The following is a 24,543-nucleotide window of genomic DNA, read 5'->3' on the forward strand; positions in this document are numbered from 1 at the left end:
TCAATTTATGGCCCCTGACTCTTGACTGGGGCCCCTTTCTGGCCTTCTCCATAGTCTTAACAATTTAAGGCTACATCGCCCTCCAAAATCCTTCATTTGTTCCATTAATGCCCTGTAGAGAAACACATTTACTTAAATAGTTAGCATTACATATTGCAGAATGTTTTGCTTTGGGGCATAATTATATGATTCGTCAAGTCCTGCTGTGGGTCAGTACCCACGGGTTACCTGCAAAAAAATGGGTAACCTGCCAGTTGCTGGTATGTGTTGCAAAAGCTGTTCAGCAATTCTTTGGGTCAGGTCAGGGTCTCATATAGCAATTTAACCGTATTTTCCCTGTTTTTGCCCCTGTCATTTTCTGTTTGCAGCAACAGCACTTCCAATATAACAGTGGTCAGTGGGTAATAGGTCAGGTTGTGGGTTAAACAATTGTGGGTTGGGTTGGGTAGCAGGTCCAAGTGGATAAAAATAGTTGGAAGTTGGGTCTGGGCTTCAAAATTGGTACTCTGCAGTACTCTCATGCATTACATGAATTTGTATCTGTGTAAATTTTTTCTTAGTGATGCTTTGAGTTCCTGGTTCCTCAGACTGTAGATCAGAGGGTTTAAAAATGGGGTTAATGTAGCATAAAATACAGAAGCAACTTTGTCCTTTGTGAAATGATACTTTGCATTTGGGTGAAAGTAATTGAACATAGAAGTAATATAAAATATAAAGACCACAGTTAGATGGGAGGAGCAGGTGGAGAAAGCTTTGGATCTTGTGGTTTTTGATGGAATTTTTAGAACAGTGGTGATTATAGAGATATATGGGTAAAAAGTGACACCGAAAATGATAAATCCATACAATATCCCAGAAACTAATATAATCAATACATTGATGAACGTTTCACTACAGGAGATCTGAAGCAACTGGGGCAGGTCACAAAAGAAACTTTGCAAAGTATTCAAGCTGCAAAAGGTCAATTTAGTTAATAATAGAGTGTGCGTCAGGGAATATACTGCACCAAAAACCAATGTGATTAATACAAGCTGAACACAAACTTTCCAGGTCATTATCTGCATGTAGTGAAGAGGGCGGCAGATAGCAATGTATCTGTCACAGGACATCACTGCCAGCACTATAAGCTCTGATGCAATGAAAAAAAGGAAGAAGTAGATCTGAGTTATACAGTCTTGCACAGAAATGACCCTTCTACCTGTGAGTAAATCAAAGAGCATTCTTGGGGCAGTGACTGAGGAGTAGCTCATATCCAGACATGCCAGGGTTCCAAGGAAGAAGTACATGGGGGTGTGAAGATGGGAATCAGTGAAGATCAGGAGAAGGATGAGAAGGTTCATAGTTAGAGTCATAAGGTAGATGAGGAGAAACACCAGGAACAGAGGGAGTTGAAGACTTGGAACATCAGACAGACCAGTGAGAACCAAAACATATACGGTTGTTTGGTTTTCCATCCCACTCGGGCACTGCCTATAAAAATATCCAATAACATGACAGTTATAATACATAAAACCAAGTGCTGACATCAGGGCCTTAGCCCTCTAAACTGATATTTTCCACAGTAACATAAAGGAAGACCTATATTGCAAAATTCATATTTGTGTAATTGTAGTATTCCTTTCTACTTGGAAAAACCTTGAATTTAACAAAAAAAAATGAATGTTACCATATTTATTAAAAAATCAGTGATTGAATAAAACCCTGAAAAAAACAAAAACATACCTACTTTGAATTCATGGCTTACTCATGCTTTTCAATAGATCAACAATTTAGAAAAACTCAAATTGACTAAATATAACATTGACAGCTCCCTTTGACCTCTCAAGCTTTCAGATGCTGGATTTTCTACATTTGAGTGTGGTTCTTTACTATATAAATATCCAAAATTTGTGTTTTTTAACCAGAATTTGCTTTCATGATACATTTGGAACCATTCAATAAAACAATCCTTACCTCTTATTTCAAGGTTTCTTTTGTGATCTCAGAGCATAACTCTGCTTGAAAACGTCTTTCTTCTAAACCTTCCAATCCTCAAGCACATGATTTTATATTAAACATTTTCTGATTTAACTTACGTGGATTTAGATTCCATTGAATTATACATTCAACCACAATAACTTATCTTGATTTCCACAGATAAGGGCATTGGTGGCTGAGGAGCTGCAATAATATGTGACTTGCTATTGGTTGCAAGGAACTAGATAGAATGACAAGGCACTTGACGCTATGCCATTTGGTTACATTACGACCAATGGTGATTAATCTTCTTTTAAATGTAATGACTATCACTGAGCATATACAGCTAAAACCACCCAGGACCAGTCCATACTCATGGTTGGCAACCACTTCCAAGAAAAAAAAGGGTCTATTTATGATTGCTCGAGCCTTCAAACTAACGCACACTGGGTTTTAGCAATTTCTGTTATTTTTCCAAAATGGATTTTTCTTTAACCAAACCAAAACCTTCACCAAAGAACAAATTAAATATAATACAAAAACATGATTTATTTCAGACCTGATGCTTTGAGTTTCTGGTTCCTCAGACTGTAGATCAGAGGGTTTAAAAATGGGGTTAATATTGTGTAAAATACAGAAGACACTTTGTCCTCTGTGAAATGATACTTTGCATTTGGGTGAAAGTAATTGAACATAGAAGTAATATAAAATATAAAGACCACAGTTAGATGGGAGGAGCAGGTGGAGAAAGCTTTGGACCTCATGTTTTTTGATGGAATTTTTAGATTTATTTATGATTGCTCAAGCCTTCAAACTAACGCATGCTGGGTTTTGGCAATTTCTGTTATTTTTCCCAAATGGGTTTTTCTTTAACCAAACCAAAACCTTCACCAAAGAACAAATTAAATATAATACAAAAACATGATTTATTTCAGACCTGATGCTTTGAGTTTCTGGTTCCTCAGACTGTAGATCAGAGGGTTTAAAAATGGGGTTAATATTGTGTAAAATACAGAAGACACTTTGTCCTCTGTGAAATGATACTTTGCATTTGGGTGAAAGTAATTGAACATAGAAGTAATATAAAATATAAAGACCACAGTTAGATGGGAGGAGCAGGTGGAGAAAGCTTTGGACCTCATGTTTTTTGATGGAATTTTTAGATGTATTTATGATTGCTCAAGCCTTCAAACTAACGCATGCTGGGTTTTGGCAATTTCTGTTATTTTTCCCAAATGGGTTTTTCTTTAACCAAACCAAAACCTTCACCAAAGAACAAATTAAATATAATACAAAAACATGATTTATTTCAGACCTGAGGCTTTGAGTTCCTGGTTCCTCAGACTGTAGATCAGAGGGTTTAAAAATGGGGTTATTATTGTATAAAATACAGAAGCCACTTTGTCCTCTGTGAAATGATACTTTGCATTTGGGTGAAAGTAATTGAACATAAAAGTAATATAAAATATAGAGACCACAGTTAGATGGGAGGAGCAGATGGAGAAAGCTTTGGACCTCATGTTTTTTGATGGAATTTTTAGATTTATTTATGATTGCTCAAGCCTTCAAACTAACGCAAGCTGGGTTTTGGCAATTTCTGTTATTTTTCCCAAATGGGTTTTTCTTTAATCAAACCAAAACCTTCACCAAAGAACAAATTAAATAAAATACAAAAACATGATTTATTTCAGACCTGACCCTCAAGAGAAGATAAAAAGGTCTAACATTTTAAAATATGATTTTAAAATATCAGCAAGTAGAGCACAATTTCCAAAACATTCCATGCATCTGTAGAACAGTTCTTGACTTACATATGTAAATATTTTATATATTATATGTAAATCGTATTCTATATAATATCATATTATATAACATTGTGTAAAGGCCACTCAGCGATCACTAAAGAAATGTCTGGGTGCCGTGAAATAGTTCAGCAACAACATAAAGGAAAATGGCACAACACTCACAGGACTTCACAAATAGCAAGAATTATTTATTTGTACAAAATCAACATTTTACCCTGGTTTACGGACCTTTTACCAGAAAAATATACAGATAAAAAGTACTATTCCCTTTATGTGCCTTATGGCACCTATATATATATATATATATAAATATATACCTATTGGGGGCAGATTTATGAAGCCATAAATTGGTTAAGTGATAATTTTTTGCAATCAAATCTCTTTCTCATTGTGGAACGCAATATACACTCTAATGCAATCTCAAAGCCAGAGGAACCCACCATCAAACATATTCCCTACAAGCTAAAAAGACTCAAACATGACTTAGTATTTGCAATTTTCATAACCACTAAACCACTGTGTTGGAAAAAAGATGCATATTTCAGACTATCAGACTATGGAGGCAAGACAGCTCAAAATTTGGAATAGCAATCTGAAAAATTAAGAAAATACATTATTCTTACTTTGATCTTCTCCAAAATATCAGGTTCAAAAATATGCAAAATAATACATCATGCTGTATAAACAATAATATTTTTTAGACAATAACACAACTCTGCACAAAGAAATAAATTGTCCAGTGATTGTCAGAAATCGTCTGCTAAATAAACCATCCAGTTGATCTCTAGTGGATAATTATAATGTAGAAATTCAGTTTGGCCTCTAGAGAAGATCCAGATAATTTAGTGTCAGTGGGCATGGCCTTTTTATCAGCCAAAGTTTGAATTAGCTAGTGCCTGTATAGTGGGCATTAGGGATGTAGCGAATATTTTGCAAACCCCATAGACTTCAATGGGAAGGTGAACTTTAAAACCTAGAAAAGCCATTTCTCGCCAGGAACCTGATTTTAAAGTTGTTTAAAGGGTGCCACGACCTGGACAGTGACATGCAGGAGGGGGATCAAGGGCAAAAATTTCTCTGAAAAATACTTTGTTGACACTGCATTGCGTAAAACGGGCAGACCTAGCGGAAATACGCAGCGTTTTTTGCTATTTCGCACTATTAGCACCATGGAAATGGGATTTGCTTACACCAGTACTAGGCTGAAAAATGCCATGTGTGGTTGTGCGGCGTTTTTAGGCTGAGAAAAAACACAGAGAAAAACCGCAGCGGAAAAAAAACGCGGCAAACCCAAATTGCAAACATACGCGGAAAGTTCGCGAACTTCCGAACACCCGATGTTCGTGCGAATTAGATCACCTGCTAACAGTTCGCTACATCTCTAGTGGACATGTTTGAGATAAAAAAGGCCATTGGGGTAAGCGCAAAAAGTTATATCTGTGGTTAATGTGGCCATGTCCATATAGCTCATCTAGATGCCACCATAGCACTGTTCAGGCAAAGAAGCAGATGGAATAGAAGGTGGGGTAGAGCCAAAAGGTGACATATCAGGGAAGAAGTCAGTGGGACATCCATTTGGCCCAAGAGAGGAATACATGGGGCTACATGCCACAAAATAGTTATACATAGTAACAGTTACGTAGAGTGGAAAAAAGACCAGAGTATCATGTTCAACCCTTCAAAGTAAATCCAGCACCCACAAACCCTTACTGACCTATCTATCCACTCACATACAGACCCATACTGACCTATCTATACACTCACATACAGACCCATACTGACCTATCTATACACTCACATACAGACCCATATTGACCTATCTATCCACTCACATACAGACCCACACTGACCTATCTATCCCCTCACATACAGACCCACACTGACCTATCCACTCACATACAGACCCACACTGACCTATCCACTCACATACAGACCCACACTGACCTATCCACTCACATACAGACCCATACTGACCTATCTATCCACTCACATACAGACCCATACTGACCTATCTATACACTCACATACAGACCCACACTGACCTATCTATCCACTCACATACAGACCCATACTGACCTATCTATACACTCACATACAGACCCATACTGACCTATCTATACACTCACATACAGACCCACACTGACCTATCTATCCACTCACATACAGACCCACACTGACCTATCTATCCACTCACATACAGACCCATACTGACCTATCTATCCACTCACATACAGACCCATACTGACCTATCTATCCACTCACATACAGACCCATACTGACCTATCTATCCACTCACATACAGACCCATACTGACCTATCTATCCACTCACATACAGACCCATACTGACCTATCTATACACTCACATACAGACCCATACTGACCTATCTATCCACTCACATACAGACCCATACTGGCCTATCTATCCACTCACATACAGACCCACACGGACCTATCCACTCACATACAGACCCATACTGACCTATCTATCCACTCACATACAGACCCACACTGACCTATCCACTCACATACAGACCCATACTGACCTATCTATCCACTCACATACAGACCCATACTGACCTATCTATCCACTCACATATAGACCCATACTGACCATCTATCCACTCACATACAGACCCATACTGACCTATCTATCCACTCACATACAGACCCACACTGACCTATCCACTCACATACAGACCCACACTGACCTATCCACTCACATACAGACCCACACTGACCTATCCACTCACATACAGACCCACACTGACCTATCCACTCACATACAGACCCACACTGACCAATCCACTCACATACAGACCCACACTGACCTATCTATCCACTCACATACAGACCCATACTTACCTATCCACTCACATACAGACCCACACTGGCCTATCTATCCACTCACATACAGACCCACACTGACCTATCTATACACTCACATACAGACCCATACTGACCTATCCATTCACATACAGACCCATACTGACCTATCCACTCACATACAGACCCACACTGACCTATCCACTCACATACAGACCCACACTGACCTATCCACTCACATACAGACCCACACTGACCTATCCACTCACATACAGACCCACACTGACCTATCCACTCACATACAGACCCACACTTACCTATCCACTCACATACAGACCCACTCACATACAGACCCACACTTACCTATCCACTCACATACAGACCCACACTGACCTATCTATCCACTCACATACTGACCTATCCACTCACATAAAGACCCACACTGACCTATCTATCCACTCACATACAGACCCATACTGACCTATCTATCCACTCACATACAGACCCATACTGACCTATCTATCCACTCACATACAGACCCATACTGACCTATCCACTCACATACAGACCCACACTGACCTATCTATCCACTCACATACAGACCCACACTGACCTATCTATCCACTCACATACAGACCCATACTGACCTATCCACTCACATACAGACGCACACTGACCTATCGATACACTCACATACAGACCCATACTGACCTATCCACTCACATACAGACCCACACTGACCTATCTATACACTCACATACAGACCCATACTGACCTATCCACTCACATACAGACCCATACTGACCTATCCACTCACATACAGACCCATACTGACCTATCCACTCACATACAGACCCATACTGACCTATCCACTCACATACAGACCCACACTGACCTATCCACTCACATACAGACCCACACTGACCTATCCACTCACATACAGACCCATACTGACCTATCCACTCACATACAGACCCATACTGACCTATCCACTCACATACAGACCCACACTGACCTATCCACTCACATACAGACCCACACTGACCTATCCACTCACATACAGACCCATACTGACCTATCTATCCACTCACATACAGACCCACACTGACCTATCTATCCACTCACATACAGACCCACACTGACCTATCCACTCACATACAGACCCACACTGACCTATCCACTCACATACAGACCCACACTGACCTATCCACTCACATACAGACCCATACTGACCTATATATACACTCACATACAGACCCATACTGACCTATCTATACACTCACATACAGACCCATACTGACCTATCTATCCACTCACATACAGACCCACACTGACCTATCTATACACTCACATACAGACCCACACTGACCTATCTATACACTCACATACAGACCCATACTGACCTATCTATCCACTCACATACAGACCCACACTGACCTATCCACTCACATACAGACCCATACTGACCTATCTATCCACTCACATACAGACCCATACTGACCTATCCACTCACATACAGACCCATACTGACCTATCTATCCACTCACATACAGACCCACACTGACCTATCCACTCACATACAGACCCATACTGACCTATCTATCCACTCACATACAGACCCATACTGACCTATCTATCCACTCACATACAGACCCATACTGACCTATCTATACACTCACATACAGACCCATACTGACCTATCCACTCACATACAGACCCATACTGACCTATCTATCCACTCACATACAGACCCACACTGACCTATCCACTCACATACAGACCCATACTGACCTATCTATCCACTCACATACAGACCCATACTGACCTATCTATCCACTCACATACAGACCCATACTGACCTATCTATACACTCACATACAGACCCATACTGACCTATCTATGCACTCACATACAGACCCACACTGACCTATCTATCCACTCCCATACAGACCCATACTGACCTATCTATCCACTCACATACAGACCCACACTGACCTATCTATCCACTCACATACAGACCCACACTGACCTATCTATCCACTCACATACAGACCCATACTGACCTATCTATCCACTCACATACAGACCCACACTGACCTATCTATCCACTCACATACAGACCCACACTGACCTATCTATCCACTCACATACAGACCCATACTGACCTATCCACTCACATACAGACCCACACTGACCTATCTATCCACTCACATACAGACCCATACTGACCTATCCACTCACATACAGACCCATACTGACCTATCCACTCACATACAGACCCACACTGACCTATCTATCCACTCACATACAGGCCCACACTGACCTATCTATACACTCACATACAGACCCACACTGACCTATCTATCCACTCACATACAGACCCATACTGACCTATCTATACACTCACATACAGACCCATACTGACCTATCTACCCACTCACATACAGACCCACACTGACCTATCCACTCACATACAGACCCATACTGACCTATCTATCCACTCACATACAGACCCATACTGACCTATCTATCCACTCACATACAGACCCATACTGACCTATCTATACACTCACATACAGACCCATACTGACCTATCTATACACTCACATACAGACCCACACTGACCTATCTATACACTCACATACAGACCCACACTGACCTATCTATCCACTCACATACAGACCCACACTGACCTATCTATCCACTCACATACAGACCCACACTGACCTATCTATCCACTCACATACAGACCCACACTGACCTATCTATCCACTCACATACAGACCCATACTGACCTATCCACTCACATACAGACCCACACTGACCTATCTATCCACTCACATACAGACCCATACTGACCTATCCACTCACATACAGACCCATACTGACCTATCCACTCACATACAGACCCACACTGACCTATCTATCCACTCACATACAGACCCATACTGACCTATCTATCCACTCACATACAGACCCACACTGACCTATCTATACACTCACATACAGACCCATACTGACCTATCTATCCACTCACATACAGACCCACACTGACCTATCTATCCACTCACATACAGACCCACACTGACCTATCTATCCACTCACATACAGACCCATACTGACCTATCCACTCACATACAGACCCACACTGACCTATCTATACACTCACATACAGACCCACACTGACCTATCCACTCACATACAGACCCATACTGACCTATCTATCCACTCACATACAGACCCACACTGACCTATCTATCCACTCACATACAGACCCATACTGACCTATCTATCCACTCACATACAGACCCATACTGACCTATCTATCCACTCACATACAGACCCATACTGACCTATCTATCCACTCACATACAGACCCACACTGACCTATCTATCCACTCACATACAGACCCATACTGACCTATCTATCCACTCACATACAGACCCATACTGACCTATCTATCCACTCACATACAGACCCATACTGACCTATCCACTCACATACAGACCCACACTGACCTATCTATACACTCACATACAGACCCATACTGACCTATCTATCCACTCACATACAGACCCATACTGACCTATCTATCCACTCACATACAGACCCACACTGACCTATCTATACACTCACATACAGACCCATACTGACCTATCCACTCACATACAGACCCACACTGACCTATCTATCCACTCACATACAGACCCATACTGACCTATCCACTCACATACAGACCCACACTGACCTATCTATACACTCACATACAGACCCACACTGACCTATCCACTCACATACAGACCCACACTGACCTATCTATCCACTCACATACAGACCCATACTGACCTATCCACTCACATACAGACCCACACTGACCTATCCACTCACATACAGACCCACACTGACCTATCCACTCACATACAGACCCACACTGACCTATCCACTCACATACAGACCCACACTGACCTATCTATACACTCACATACAGACCTATACTAGTTTTAATTGTGGCTATTCTACCCAACCAGGATAGTCCTTTCTGTTACCAAATTTGGGTATATTGCTCTGATTTTTCCAGGATTGGTTTGAAGTTAGCATCATAAAGGCTCTTTGATTAAAAGACTACCTTTATACCGAAATACGGGATAGTAGCTGCTGCCATACAAACTGATAGGGAGCTTTTAACTTACTTGAACTATTTTGAGGCACCTGAATAAGAAGAGCTTCTGTCTTTGATGTAATACGAGAAGTGAAATAAATGGTTTAGTAAGGGATAATATAATGTCATCTGCAAATAAAGATAATTTATATGATTGCTGACCCATTGAGTAGCCATGAATCTGTGGATGAGATCTAACTAATTCTGCAAGGGGTTTCATCAAGAGAACAAAAATGAATGGTGAAAGAGGGCAACCTTGAAGGGTACCATTTGATAAAGGAAAAAAATTGAGTAATTTGTCCATTAGTCTTAATGCAAGCAGAGGGTGTTTTGTAAAGTGTTAAAACATTTTCTAGAAAAACTAAAAACCAAATTTCTGTAAAACCATTTCCGGGTATAGCCAAGAAATCCTATCAAAGGTTTTTTCAGCATCAAGGGCCACTAAACTACAAGGGGGTTTATTCTGATTGGCATGGATACATAACAACACCTTTTTAAATGAAGCAATGCTGTGGCTAGCGATGGTTGAAATAATGCAACAGGCATGGATTCTTGGGGAACTTCTGAATTTTGCCATTGGGGGTGACAAAAGGCGACAAAATTTGCAGCGGAAAAATTTGTCGTGCAACTAATAATTTGATGTGAGAAATTTTCACCGTTTCCCAAATCTTTTGAAAGATTCAAAATTTTTTTGGCAAAGTAGAACGGAAGAGAGATTCGCTCTTCACTAGCTGTGACTAGGGATGGGCGAAATAATTTCACGCGGCGGAAAAATTTGGCGTGCAACAGTAAAATTCGCTGGGCGCAACTTTCTGTCAGCTTTTGATGCATGCATAGTTTTTTTTTATGCGTGTGTCATTTATATATTTTATTGAGAAATATAAACAATGCCTAAAACAAACCTCGGTCAACTGTGCAGTATGAGGACTAGTGATGAGCGAATTTTTTTGCCAGTCATGGATTCGTAGCGAATTTCTGCATTTCAGCATTGGCGAATTGTTTTGCGAAACTTCCGTAAAAATTTGTTGCGCAGAATTTATTTTTTGTTGCGCATCAAATTGGACGTAGTCGTGTCAAAATTGGATGCGGACGCATAAAAAAAAGGCACAGTCACGTCAGAAAAGCGCGGGCAACAAAAAAATAGACGTGGGCGACAAAATAGACACGGGCGGCAAAAAAAACATAAGCGAAAAATGCGTTTCACAATTTTTTTCCTGTTTCGCAAATTTTATGGCAAAGCGAAATGGGACAGATTCGCTCATCACTAATGAGGACCCAAAAACTTTCTGCCAACATATCTTAATTTAGTTGCAAAAAGCATGATTCCAACAATGTGAGGGCTAATACCCAACCATCGAAAAGGTCTATATGTGCATTTACATTTTTTAACATTTCGGTTAGGTCTTCAGACTTCTTAATGGCATGATGTTTGTTGTGATTGCACTGTTTGTCAATTTTGTCCCCACCCATGTCTGTGTAAGATTTTTTTTGGCAAAGTTTTGAGTTCTTGATTCCTCAGACTGTAGATAATAGGATTTAAAAAGGGGGTTAATATAACATGAAATACAGAAAACACTTTGTCCTCTGTGAAATGATACTTTGCATTTTGATGGAAGTAATTGACGGAAGTAAGAAAGCAGTAGTTAGCATATGGAACATCAAGCACTCCGGACACGTGAAGACTGCTAAAATCCAAAAATTTATTTCTTCATGTTTTAAAACAATAAACGCCTGACGCGTTTCGTGCCCATTAAGGCACTTAATCATATGATCATATGCCTTAATGGGCACGAAACGCGTCAGGCGTTTATTGTTTTAAAACATGAAGAAATAAATTTTGGATTTTAGCAGTCTTCACGTGTCCGGAGTGCTTGATGTTCCATATGCTAACTTTGGAGATTACCCCCTTCAGCTGCGGGTTCGGGGCCTTGAGCACCCGGACCACTATCGGCTTGTGGTGAGCTATTTTTTGATTCCTCAGCTTCTATACTATTTGAGCGTCGTGTATTGTGTGACTCTTTGAACCATAGCGTCAGGTTCGGGGTTTGAACACCCGGGCCCAATTTGATACTGGGTATTATATATTTATTTACTTTACATAAATTTAAGTCTGGGAATCCCTTTGGGGTTTGTTCATTTGGTTTACATTCCCCCTCTCTTTTATAAGAAAGCAGTAGTGTCAAATATAGAGACCACAGTTAGATGGGAGGAGCAGGTGGAGAAAGCTTTGGATCTTGTGTGTTTTGATGGGATTTTTAGTACTGTGCTGATTATAGGGATGTATGGGTAAAAGGTGATGCCTAAAACGACAACTCCATACACTATATAAGCAATACATTGATGAATGTGTCACTGCAAAGCAACTGGGGCACATCACAGAAAAAATTTTTTCAAAGCATTTGAGCTGCAAAATGTCAGTTTACTTAAAAAAAGAGTGTGCATCAGGGAATATACTGCACCAAAAGCCATTATGATTAATACAAGCCAAACACAAGCTTTCCAGTTCATTATCTGCGTGTAGTGTAGAGGGCGACAGATAGCAATGTATCTGTCATAGGACATCACTGCCAGAACAATAAGCTCTGATGCAATAAAGAAGATGAAGAAGTAGATCTGAGTTATACAAGCTGGTACAGAAATGAGCTTGTTTTCTGTGAGTAAGTCAAAGAGCAGTCGTGGGAAAGTCACTGAAGTCCCATATCCAGACATGCCAGGGTTCCAAGGAAGAAGTACATGGGGGTGTGAAGATGGGAATCAGTGAAGATCAGGAGAAGGATGAGAAGGTTCCCAGTCAGAGTTATAAGGTAGATCAGGAGAAACACCAGGAACAGAGGAAGCTGAAGACTTATTATTATATCTTAGTTGGGGTCAAGTGCAGATACTGTTTTATTATTACAGAGAAAAAGGAAATCATTTTTAAAAATGTGAATTATTTGATCAAGATGGAGTCTATGGGAGATGGCCTTTCCATAATTCAGAACTTTCTGGATAATGGGTTTCTGGGTAAGGGGTCTGATACCTGTATTAAAAAAAAGCCATGCATGCTATACATTCTCATGGCTAATAGACTGTTGTGGTTTGCAATATTGCCTTTATTCTAATCTTCACGAATCTTCTACTCCAAGGAATTTATAATTTGCTTAAAGACCTTCTTAGAGATGTTTTGAGTTCCTGGTTCCTCAGACTGTAGATCAGAGGATTTAAAAATGGGGTTAGTGTAGCATAAAATACAGAAGCCACTTTGTCCTCTGTAATATTATACCCTGAATTTGGGCTAAAGTAATTGAAGAAAACAGTACTATAAAATATAACAACCACAGTTAGATGAGAGGAGCAGGTGGAGAAAGCTTTGGATCTCATGGTTTTTGATGGAATTTTCAAAACGGTAGAAATTATAGTGACATATGGGTAAAGCGTGACCCCTAAGAAAATAGTTCCAATTAATGTCCCAAAGATAAATATAAGCAATACATTGATAAATGTGTCGCTACAGGAGACCTGAAGCAACTGGGGCAGGTCACAAAAGAAACTTTGCAAAACATTTGAATTGCAAAACGTCAAGTTTATTGAAAAAAGAGTGTGCACCAGGGAATGTACTGCACCAAGAACCAACACGCTGGATACAAACTGAACACAAACATTCCAGCTCATTATCTGCATGTAGTGAAGAGGGCGGCAGATGGCAATGTATCTGTCATAGGACATCACCGCCAGTATACACACTTCTCCTGTAGCAAAAAAGAAGAAGAAGTAGATCTGAGTAACACAGGCTTGTACAGAAATTACCCTTCTTATCATCACAAAATCAAAGAGCATTCTTGGGGTAGTTACTGAGGAGTAACCCATATCCAGACATGCCAGGGTTCCAAGGAAGAAGTACATGGGGGTGTGAAGATGGGAATCAGTGAAGATCAGGAGAAGGATGAGAAGGTTCTGAATTAAAGTCAAAAGGTAGATCAAGAGAAACAGCAAGAACAGAGGAAGCTGAAGACTTGGTAGATCAGACAGTCCACTTAGAAGTAACATATACACTATTGTTTGGTTTTCCATCTCAATTTTGGCATTGCCTAAAAAAATAACAAATAACAGAGTAATGACTACACATCAAAATAAGAAAATAAAATTAGAGACTGACCCCTCAGATGTGGATATAAGTTAGAGTGTCTGTCTTCCAGCAAATAATAAACGAATATACTCAGCATCTTCTGACTGCCCAAGTGACTTGTAGCTTTTCCATAACCAGAGGGTTTCCAGCTGAGCTTGCCTGCAAACACATACCTGGTAATTGGTTGTTATGGGTTACAAGACATGAATCAAAATTAAGATCAATTGTATTACCCGTCCGTATGCTAGAAAATAAGTGTTTTTGAGATGATATGCTCAGGGATCTTTTAGCTGGATTGCTTGTAACCGGGAGTTTCCAGATAAAATGTCTTTTCATGATTTGGCACACCATGCCATAAGGCTACTGAAAACATTTTACTACTAAAGGCTACTAAAACCATGCAAAAATGTGTATTTTTGCCATCTATATTAGTTAATTGGAGAGGCTTCTGAAGGGGTTTCCTTGGATCAACAAGCAGTTAGGCAGGTTTTATGTAGACATAAAAGGTTGAAGTTGAAGGCTGTGTGTCTATGCTACTATGGTGAGTATTGGGATTGTCTGGGTACATTTGATAGCCATTCTTAATATTAACACAAATTCATTTTTACAGTTTGACATCCATTGACTATGCAAATGTTTCAGTTACAATAAAACCTCCGTAAGAATCCAGTAATTCATTCTGAAAATTCAGTTGAATTTTATTGAGCCTGATCCCAAAAGTATTTGTGGTTAAGCAAAGATGTTTCTTATCTTCGTTTGCAAAACTATTTGTGTAAAATGTATTGAAAGAAAGAGCCTTGTTGCAACTCATGGAGAGACCCCAGGAACGGAACTTTTCAGCCCTAATTATCAATCAGAGAACAAATCTCTGCCTTAAAAACCCTTCCCTCCATACCATCAAAACCTCCTGAGTCTCATTATATTTTAATAAACATTTAATGTTTGAACTGGGTGGAATTTATTAATCACAAAGATAGTGTCCATTTAACTATTTAGTGATAAGTGAATTTTTTCGGCAGGCATGGATTCGCAATGAATTTCCACATTTCGCCATTAGAGAATTGTTTCGTGAAACTTCCGTGAAAAAAGAAAAAAAATTTGTTGCGTGTCCAAAAATGTACTCACCATAAAATTGGACGCGGTCGCATAAAAATGGGTGCTGTCACGTCAAAAATGGGCACGGTCTAATACAAAAGGGTGTGGCCGCATAAAAAAACATGGGCGACAGAAAAAAAAGACGCGGGCAACAAAAAATTGCGTTTTGCTCATTTTTTGCCAATTAGCTAATTTTATTGCCGTTTCACAAATTTAATGGCAAAGCGAAACGGGACAGATTCACTCATCACTATAGTTAACCACTATATATTTTTCTCATGCAACAATGCAATAACCATAGCCACACAGTGATTCACTTGACACGGTGCATAGCTGACACTAGGAAATTTGTGCCCAAATAAAGTGATTACATTATTATTTCAATATTTTTTTCATTTTGAATTTTTCAAACAAATATAAAAACAATTACAGAAAGAAAGAAAGAGATAGAAGAAGCTAGAAGAAACTAAGGGGAGGCAAGTGCGTTTAGTATACTTTGACAGAATAAGGTTTATATACAATCAAACATTCTATATATTTAACCAAGTGTCCCATATAGCGTAATTTTTGGGGGGGCAGCCTTCTGCTAGATATGTAGGTAAGTTCCTGACGTGGAAGTGAATCACCTACTAATTTTCGGCAGAATTGTAGCGGTAGGGGGGATGATCAAGAGATTTCCATTGCATTAGGATAGTTTTTTAGCATGATATAACAATTGTAAATAGCAAATCCTGGAGTAAAACCCAAGCTGTAGGGCTCCTGTTATTCCCAGTAAGCATAGTTCCGGGGAGCGAATATTTGGAAGAGCTAATTTCTCGTTAATGTATTGAAGGACCTCGCTCCAGAATCTTTGGATTATAGGGTCCCTATCTCTTGGCTAAAATTAGGGCATTGGTCTGCGACTCCATTGTATATTTTAGCCAAGGTGTTAGATATGCCCTGTTTAGAAATGTTATTTGTGTATACCTGTCCCTCATAGAAATGAACAGTTCTGGAACCAATTTAAGAGCATCTCTTCATCTAGTTCTGGAATGTCTTTTTGCCATTTAATCCTGGTCTTTTCTAGGGGTGATGGGCCTGATGTGGACAATATAGCATATAGCTAGGTTAATGGCTTAGTCAGGTCTTGTGACTATGTAGGTAGACCTCTAGGGTTGTTTCAGTTAATGTTATTGGCCTTGGAAATTGCACATTAAAGGCATGCCGCAGCTGTAATTTACTGTAGCAGCAAATGAGGATTTTTGTTGATAAATGCAAGGTTGTGTACTTTGGGAGAAATAATATAAATGCTAGTTAAACAGTAAATTAAAGTTTGTTCTGGGCCTCCTTAACTGAGTAGGATTTGGAAATTTATGTGGATAACAGACTACGCATAAATTTGAATTGAGGAATCCCAACCGTGTTGAATTTTTCAGTTGTGTTTCAGATCTAATCTCCAGTATGTTTTACAAAAAATATTTAGTTTTGACTAAAACAGCGCAGCAGTAAAGTGTGACTGAAGTTCATCATAGCACAGGTCACATGGCTGTGGTACCCTGGGAAATGAAGAATATGGCTAGCTCCATGTGAAATTTCAAAATTAAATATAAAAAAATCTGTTTGCACTTTTAAAAAATGGATTTCAATGCAGGATTCTGCTGGAGATGATCTACTAACTGAGGCATTTTGAAAAAAAACAAAACATGTTTTCCCATGACTGTATTCTTTTAAGCAGATAGAATGCATTGGTCATGGGACATGATGGCCACCACAAATGCATCTGAAAAAAGTAGATTTTAGTTATATAAGCTTTCCAAAAAAATTTTTTTTTGTGAGTAAATCAAAGAGCATCACTCACGCAATCACTAAGGGGTGCCATGGGAGAGATATTTAGGGGTGCAAAGATGGGAATCCTTGAAGATCAGGACAAATAGGAAAGTGTTTTATAATTGTACTTGTTATTGTATTTGATCATAGTCGTAGAACTATATACAGTAGTTGATAGTAATTGTTTGCTTAAGGTAATGTTTGCTACAGGATTCCTTTGCTCGTTTTGCCCCTGCAACACCCCTACTGCTTATAGATTACCTTTTAGTAACACTACTTGCTACTTCTTGGTACTTGGTGTTGCCAATTCACCCATTGGACACATAGGAAACACAAGAGCTGAATGGTTGACTACCAATACATTTTGATATACGTTACTTTGTTGGACAAAAAACAGAGAAGTTTCATTTATAATAATCATGAAAATGTGCACATTAGTGATTTGCAGCGAATTTCCGCATTTTGCCATTGGCGAATTGTTTCGCAAAACTTCCGTGAAAATTCGCAGTGGAAAAATTAGTCGCGCGGAAATTTTTTCGTCGCACGCCAAATTGGGCACAGTCACGTAAAAATGGGCGCAATCATGTCAAAATGGACGTGGTCTCGTCAAAATGGGCGCGGTTGCATAAACGAACCCACAGGCGACAAAAAAATAGCTGTGGCGACAAAAAATAGATGCGTGCGACAAAAAAATGCACGACAAATGCATTTCGTGAATTTTCCGCCGGTTCACTAATTTTATGGCAAAGCAAAACGGGACAGATTCGCTCATCACTAGTGCACATCTTACTTTCCCTGCCATGAATTTAGCATCTGTTTGTATGTATTTATTTATATATAGCACCACAAACTTAGACAGGGTGGTCATCATTATAAATTAGACAGTGAAAATGAATACATTTTTGCTTAAGTTCTAGATGCTTCAATACACGCTCTACAGCATCTACGCAAAGACCTTTTTAGTGAGATTTTGAGCTCCTGGTTCCTCAGACTGTAGATCAGAGGATTTAAAAAGGGGGTTAATGTAGCGTAAAATACAGAAGCCATTTTGTCCTCTGTGAAACGATACTTTGCATTTGGGCGCAGGTAATTAAAGAAAAAAGAACCATAAAATATAAAGACCACAGTTAGATGAGAGGAGCAGGTGGAGAAAGCTTTGGATCTCATGTTTTGTGATGGGATTTTCAAAACAGTTCTGATTATAGTGATGTATGGGTAAAATGTGATCGCTAAAATAATAACACCAAACAATGTCCCGAAACAAAATATAAGCAATACATTGATGAATGTGTCACTACAGGAGATCTGAAGCAACTGGGGCAGGTCACAAAAGAAACTTTGCAAAACATCAGGCCTGCAAAAGGTCAGTTTGGTTAAAAAAACAGTGTGTACCAAGGAATGTACTGCACCAAAAACAAGTACCCCTGATACAAGCTTAACACAAACTTTCCAGCTCATTAAAAGCATGTAGTGAAGAGGGCGGCAGATAGCAATGTATCTGTCATAGGACATCACTGCCAGTACAAAGGCCTCTGATAATGCGAAGAAGATGAAGAAGCAGATCTGAGTTATACAAGCTGGTACAGAAATGATTTTTCTTTCTCTGAGTAAATCAAAGAGCATTCTTGGGACAGTGACTGAGGAGTAACTCATATCCAGACATGCCAGGGTTCCAAGGAAGAAGTACATGGGGGTGTGAAGATGGGAATCAGTGAAGATCAGGAGAAGGATGAGAAGGTTCCCAGTCAGAGTTATAAGATAGATGAGGAGAAACACCAGGAACAGAGGAAACTGAAGACTCGGAAGATCAGACAGACCAGCGAGAACCAACATATACACTATTGTCTGGTTTTCCATCTCACTTTATTATTGCCTGTTAAAATGACCAATCCAATGAATTGCAGTAATTTGACACTCCCAGGTAGTAATGGGTCACCATTAATAGTGACTAACATTAAGATTATTATAAGATAATTATATTATATATTGTATATTATATATTTTATATATATATATATATATATATATATATATATATATATTATATATATGCTATATATATTTTTAATTTATCGTCAGTTTATATTATATATAGTATATATATGCATTTATTATCATTAGGATTTTTGATTTTACAGTTTGTAGAAATCACGACTAAACTAATTTCCACTAATGTCAGTCACTAGTAAAAAAATAAATAAATCTGAACTGAAAAAGCTTGAAGAAAAAAAAGATGTAGGGAAAAAAACACAACTTTTTTGAATTGTCACACAAAAACATGACTTTTTTGTATTATTGTACAAATGACAGTTTCAAAAAAACCCTGAAAACCATTTGTAAAAGGGACATATGCCATTGATGTCTACATGATCTCGACAGGTTTTCACTTTCACATATGTCCCGGGTTTTGTTGCATAATATATCACGAAAAAAAAATCACTTTCTTTTCCCGTAACAAAAACGTATTTTGGCACCAAAAACCTGAACCAGAAAAATTAAGCATTACTAGTTAAAAACTATTGGGGGCGCTCTGAAAAAATCAAATAATCCAATTGCCAGGTAATATGGCCCATTATCCAGAATTCTCAAGACCAAGGGTATTTCGGATAAGGGGTCTTTCTGTACTTTGGATCTCCATATCTTAAATGTACAAAAAAATCAATAAAACATTAACTAAACCCAATAGGATTATTTTGCATCTTTTCAACACTGTTATAGACAACGAAACTTACCTCTACACAGAGCAATCAATTGTTTTACTCTCCAAAAAGGAGCCCCGTGATCCTCAGAAAACAGTTGGTAAATATACCATTGAGTTGATCTCTAGTGGGTAATTATGATACAGAAATTCAGTTTGGCCTCTAGAGAAGATCTAGATATTTCAATGGCAATTAGTTAAGTAATACAAGGACAATGGGAGCACTGTCAAGTCAAGGGTCAAGGGTACTGTGTCTCATTAGTGATGAGCAAATCTGTCCTGTTTTGCCAAAAAATTTGCGCCAAAAAATCTGCAGCTATTCTTTTGTCGCGTGGCTATTATTTTGTCGTCTGTGGCTATTATTTTGTCGTTTGCGGCTATTCTTTTTTTGCGCGCGGCTATTCTTTTGTTGCGCGCAGCTATTCTTTTGTTGTGTGGCTATTCTTTTGTCGCCCGCGGCTATTCTTTTTTTGTCCACGGCTATTATTTTGTCGCACGTGGCTATTCTTTTTTTGTCCACGGCTATTCTTTTGTCGCACGTGGCTATTCTTTTGTCGCCCGTGGTTATTCTTTTGTCGCTCGTAGCTATTCTTTTGTCGCCCGCTGCTATTCTTTTGTTGTGCGCGGCTATTCTTTTGTTGCGCAGATATTCTTTTGTCACCTGTGGCTATTCTTTTGTTGCACGCGGCTATTCTTTTGTTGCGCGCGGCTATTCTTTTGTCACCCGCGGCTATTCTTTTGTTGTAAGGCTTTTCTTTTGTCGCCCACGGCTATTCTTTTGTTGCGCAGATATTCTTTTGTCCGGGATGGCCCACGAATCCATGCCTGGCAAAACATTTTGCCCAACACTTTGTCTCTGTAAAAACAGAGATCAACTACCTACTGTAAAACAGGTCATGTTCTTTGGTGTCCTTTTTGTATAATATTTTTAAAGGAAACATATAGAATAAAGGAAAAAACACTAATCATGTAGGCAATTATTAATAATATATAGTGCTGATATCACTTTGGCCTAAAAATTAATAGAAGCTGTAAAAATGGCCCCGGCTATTAAAGCTCCCTATTGAAGTTGCTGGCAGAGGCAGCAGGAAGTGGAACATAGGGACGGGACTAGTAGAGCCTGTTGTGGCCTGTTTGAAGCATTTAGCACATTATTAGAATCTGTGGCTCGTGTAGAGTCATGGTCTAGGTTAGTTATACACTACCTATACAATTTCTTTGGTCCAGCACATTCCAGGGTTTGTGCTTTTCTGCTGCAGGTGATAAGAATGATTTTTAGTTATTTTTGGAGAGGCCATTGCTGAAGACAAAACTGAATGTCCTACTACTGTCATCATGTTTTTGGAGATTGAGATTGACTTGGGGGAGATGAATTTTAGATTGTTTGTTCAAGTGTAAAAAGTTTAGTGTAAAAATGAAACTGGGTAAAATAGACAGACTGCGCAAAATAAACATTTGTAATATAGTTATGCAAAAATGGCTGGAGTGAGCAGATGTCTAACATAATGGCCAGAACACTACTACCTGCTTTCAGCTCTCTAACCACTTAGTTAGTCAGTGACTTTTGGGGGGGGGCACATGGGACATAACTGTTCAGTTAGTTTGTGAGTGCGCAGGTCAGATTCAAAAGCAAACTAACCGAACAATTATGTCCCATATGGCCCCCCCTCAGGTCACTGATTAATTACAACTTAAAGAGCTTCTCTGTAATAATAAAACAGTACCTGTATTTTATCCCAACTAAGATATAATTACCCCTTATTGGGGGCAGAACAGCCCTATTGGGTTTATTTAATGGTTAAATGATTCCCTTTTCTCTGTAATAATAAAACAGTACCTGTACTTGATCCCAACTAAGATATAATTACCCCTTATTGGGGGCAGAACAGCCCTATTGGGTTTATTTCATGGTTAAATGATTCCCTTTTCTCTGTAATAATAAAACAGTACCTGTACTTGATCCCAACTAAGATATAATTACCCCTTATTGGGGGCAGAACAGCCCTATTGGGTTTATTTAATGGTTAAATGATTCCCTTTTCTCTGTAATAATAAAACAGTACCTGTACTTGATCCCAACTAAGATATAATTACCCCTTATTGGGGGCAGAACAGTCCTATTGGGTTTATTTAATGGTTAAATGATTCCCTTTTCTCTGTAATAATAAAACAGTACCTGTACTTGATCCCAACTAAGATATAATTACCCCTTATTGGGGCAGAACAGCCCTATTGGGTTTATTTAATGGATAAATGATTCCCTTTTCTCTGTAATAATAAAACAGTACCTGTACTTGATCCCAACTAAGATATAATTACCCCTTATTGGGGGCAGAACAGCCCTATTGGGTTTATTTAATGGATAAATGATTCCCTTTTCTCTGTAATAATAAAACAGTACCTGTACTTGATCCCAACTAAGATATAATTAATCCTTATTGGATGCAAAATAATCCTACTGGGTTTGATTAATGCTTTATTGATTCTTTAGTAGACTTAAGGTATGAAGATCCAAATTACAGAAAGACCCCTTATCCGTAATACCCTTGGTCCCGAGCATTCTGCATAACAGGTCCTATACCTGTACCTTGTTTTGTATAATTCATTGTTGCCATTTGACCCATTTCTAGAAGGTTCACATGCTGAATAGTTCACTGGCAATACATTCAGATGAATGGGACATGGTTGAACAGAAATCAGTGAAGTCTGCTGCATGTATCTGAATTAACTGCTGCACACGATGAAAAGACATTTTAGGTGGTTTAATTGAATGTGATGCTGATTTGTCCTTCATTCAGTCCTGTATTATTAATATTAGAGAGGTTTGTCAATCTTGCCCCCACGCCTGACTCAGCCATGCAAGATTTTATGTCTGTGTAAAGTTTTTCTTAGTGATGTTTTGAGCTCCTGGTTCCTCAGACTGTAGATCAGAGGGTTTAAAAATGGGGTTAATATAGCATAAAATACAGAAACTTTATCCTCATTGAAATTATCATTTGCATTTGGGCGGAAGTAGTTGAAGAAAGCAGTACTGTAAAATATAGAGACGACAGTTAGATGGGAGGAGCAGGTGGAGAAAGCTTTGGATCTTGTGTGTTTAGCACTTATTTTCAGTACAGTGGTGATTATAGGGATGTATGGGTAAAAGGTGACCACTAAAATGCCAACTCCATACAATACGCTAAAGAGAAATATAAGCAATACATTGATGAATGTGTCACTACAGGAGACCTGAAGCAACTGGGGCAGGTCACAAAAGAAACTTTGCAAAGTGTTTGAGCTGCAAAATGTCAGTTTAGTTAAAAAAAGAGTGTGCAGCAAGGAATGTACTGCCCCAAAAACCAAAATGATTAATATAAGTCGAACACAAACATTCCAGCTCATTATCTGCGTGTAGTGAAGAGGGCGGCAGATAGCAATGTATCTGTCATAGGACATCACTGCCAGCACAGCCATCTCTGATACAGCAAAAGACAGAAAAAAGTAGATCTGAGTTATACAAGCTGGTACAGAAATTACCCTGTTTTGTGTGAGTAAATCAAAGAGCATTCTTGGGACAGTGAGGAGTAACTCATATCCAGACATGCCAGGGTTCCAAGGAAGAAGTACATGGGGGTGTGAAGATGGGAATCAGTGAGAAGGTTTATAGACAGAGTCATAAGGTAGATCAGCAGAAACACCAGGAACAGAGGAAGCTGAAGACTCGGAACATCAGACAGTCCGGTGAGAACCAACATATCCACTATTGTCTGGTTTTCCATTTTACTCTGGAATTGCCTATAAAAATTATTAGTCACACAAAGTCACATAATATTTTTCACAGTAAAATAAAAAACACATACAGATTCTACATGTGAAATAAAGAACAAAATAAAGTATCCCTGTGCTTCTTTAACTTAAGGGGTCAATTAACTGAACAATTTTGAGATAATTTCATATTTTTGAACTTTTTTCAAACTTTCGGAATGTATGCAAAAAATTTGTTAAAATTCCACGGGTTTTTTGTGGTTTTTGTTAAATTTCCATCAAAAAATGGTACTTTACGCAATGAATATGGACATTTTGAAATGCGTTAACAATTTGGCTAAACTTTC

General features: G+C 39.0%; 3 protein-coding genes and 1 pseudogene across 3 annotated transcripts; all 4 read right to left on the reverse strand.

Moving 5' to 3' along the window:
• On the reverse strand, window positions 1-1,454 carry LOC116407779 (olfactory receptor 1J2-like). The gene is made up of 2 exons (XM_031893798.1): window positions 847-1,454; window positions 1-112 (listed from the first exon to the last, which is right to left on the reverse strand). Exons 1-2 carry the CDS (start codon window positions 1,452-1,454, stop codon window positions 1-3), a joined length of 720 nt encoding a protein of 239 aa, XP_031749658.1.
• A 12,420-nt stretch (window positions 1,455-13,874) lies between these two features.
• Window positions 13,875-14,795, reverse strand: or5m8 (olfactory receptor family 5 subfamily M member 8). The gene has a single exon (XM_031893799.1). It carries the CDS (start codon window positions 14,793-14,795, stop codon window positions 13,875-13,877), a length of 921 nt encoding a protein of 306 aa, XP_031749659.1.
• Window positions 14,796-18,657: 3,862 nt separating this feature from the next.
• LOC100485902 (olfactory receptor 146-like) lies at window positions 18,658-19,608 on the reverse strand. The gene has a single exon (XM_031893800.1). It carries the CDS (start codon window positions 19,606-19,608, stop codon window positions 18,658-18,660), a length of 951 nt encoding a protein of 316 aa, XP_031749660.1.
• Window positions 19,609-23,299: 3,691 nt separating this feature from the next.
• Window positions 23,300-24,210, reverse strand: LOC116407781 (annotated as a pseudogene).
• Window positions 24,211-24,543: the final 333 nt, after the last annotated feature.

This window comes from Xenopus tropicalis, chromosome 9 (assembly GCF_000004195.4).
Source record: "Xenopus tropicalis strain Nigerian chromosome 9, UCB_Xtro_10.0, whole genome shotgun sequence".
In the NCBI taxonomy this organism is placed as follows: domain Eukaryota; kingdom Metazoa; phylum Chordata; class Amphibia; order Anura; family Pipidae; genus Xenopus; species Xenopus tropicalis.

What these genes read in the sequence shown, in the direction of transcription:
- LOC116407779 (XM_031893798.1), bottom strand. Translation starts at nt 1,454, where the DNA reads ATGGAAAACCAAACAACCGTATATGTTTTGGTTCTCACTGGTCTGTCT. An exon ending in ATATTAGTTTCTGGGATATT is followed by an intron (nt 113 to 846) that starts GTATGGATTTAT and finishes GTTTCTCTACAG; the next exon opens with GGCATTAATGGAACAAATGA.
- or5m8 (XM_031893799.1), bottom strand. Translation starts at nt 14,795, where the DNA reads ATGGAAAACCAAACAATAGTGTATATGTTACTTCTAAGTGGACTGTCT.
- LOC100485902 (XM_031893800.1), bottom strand. Translation starts at nt 19,608, where the DNA reads ATGGAAAACCAGACAATAGTGTATATGTTGGTTCTCGCTGGTCTGTCT.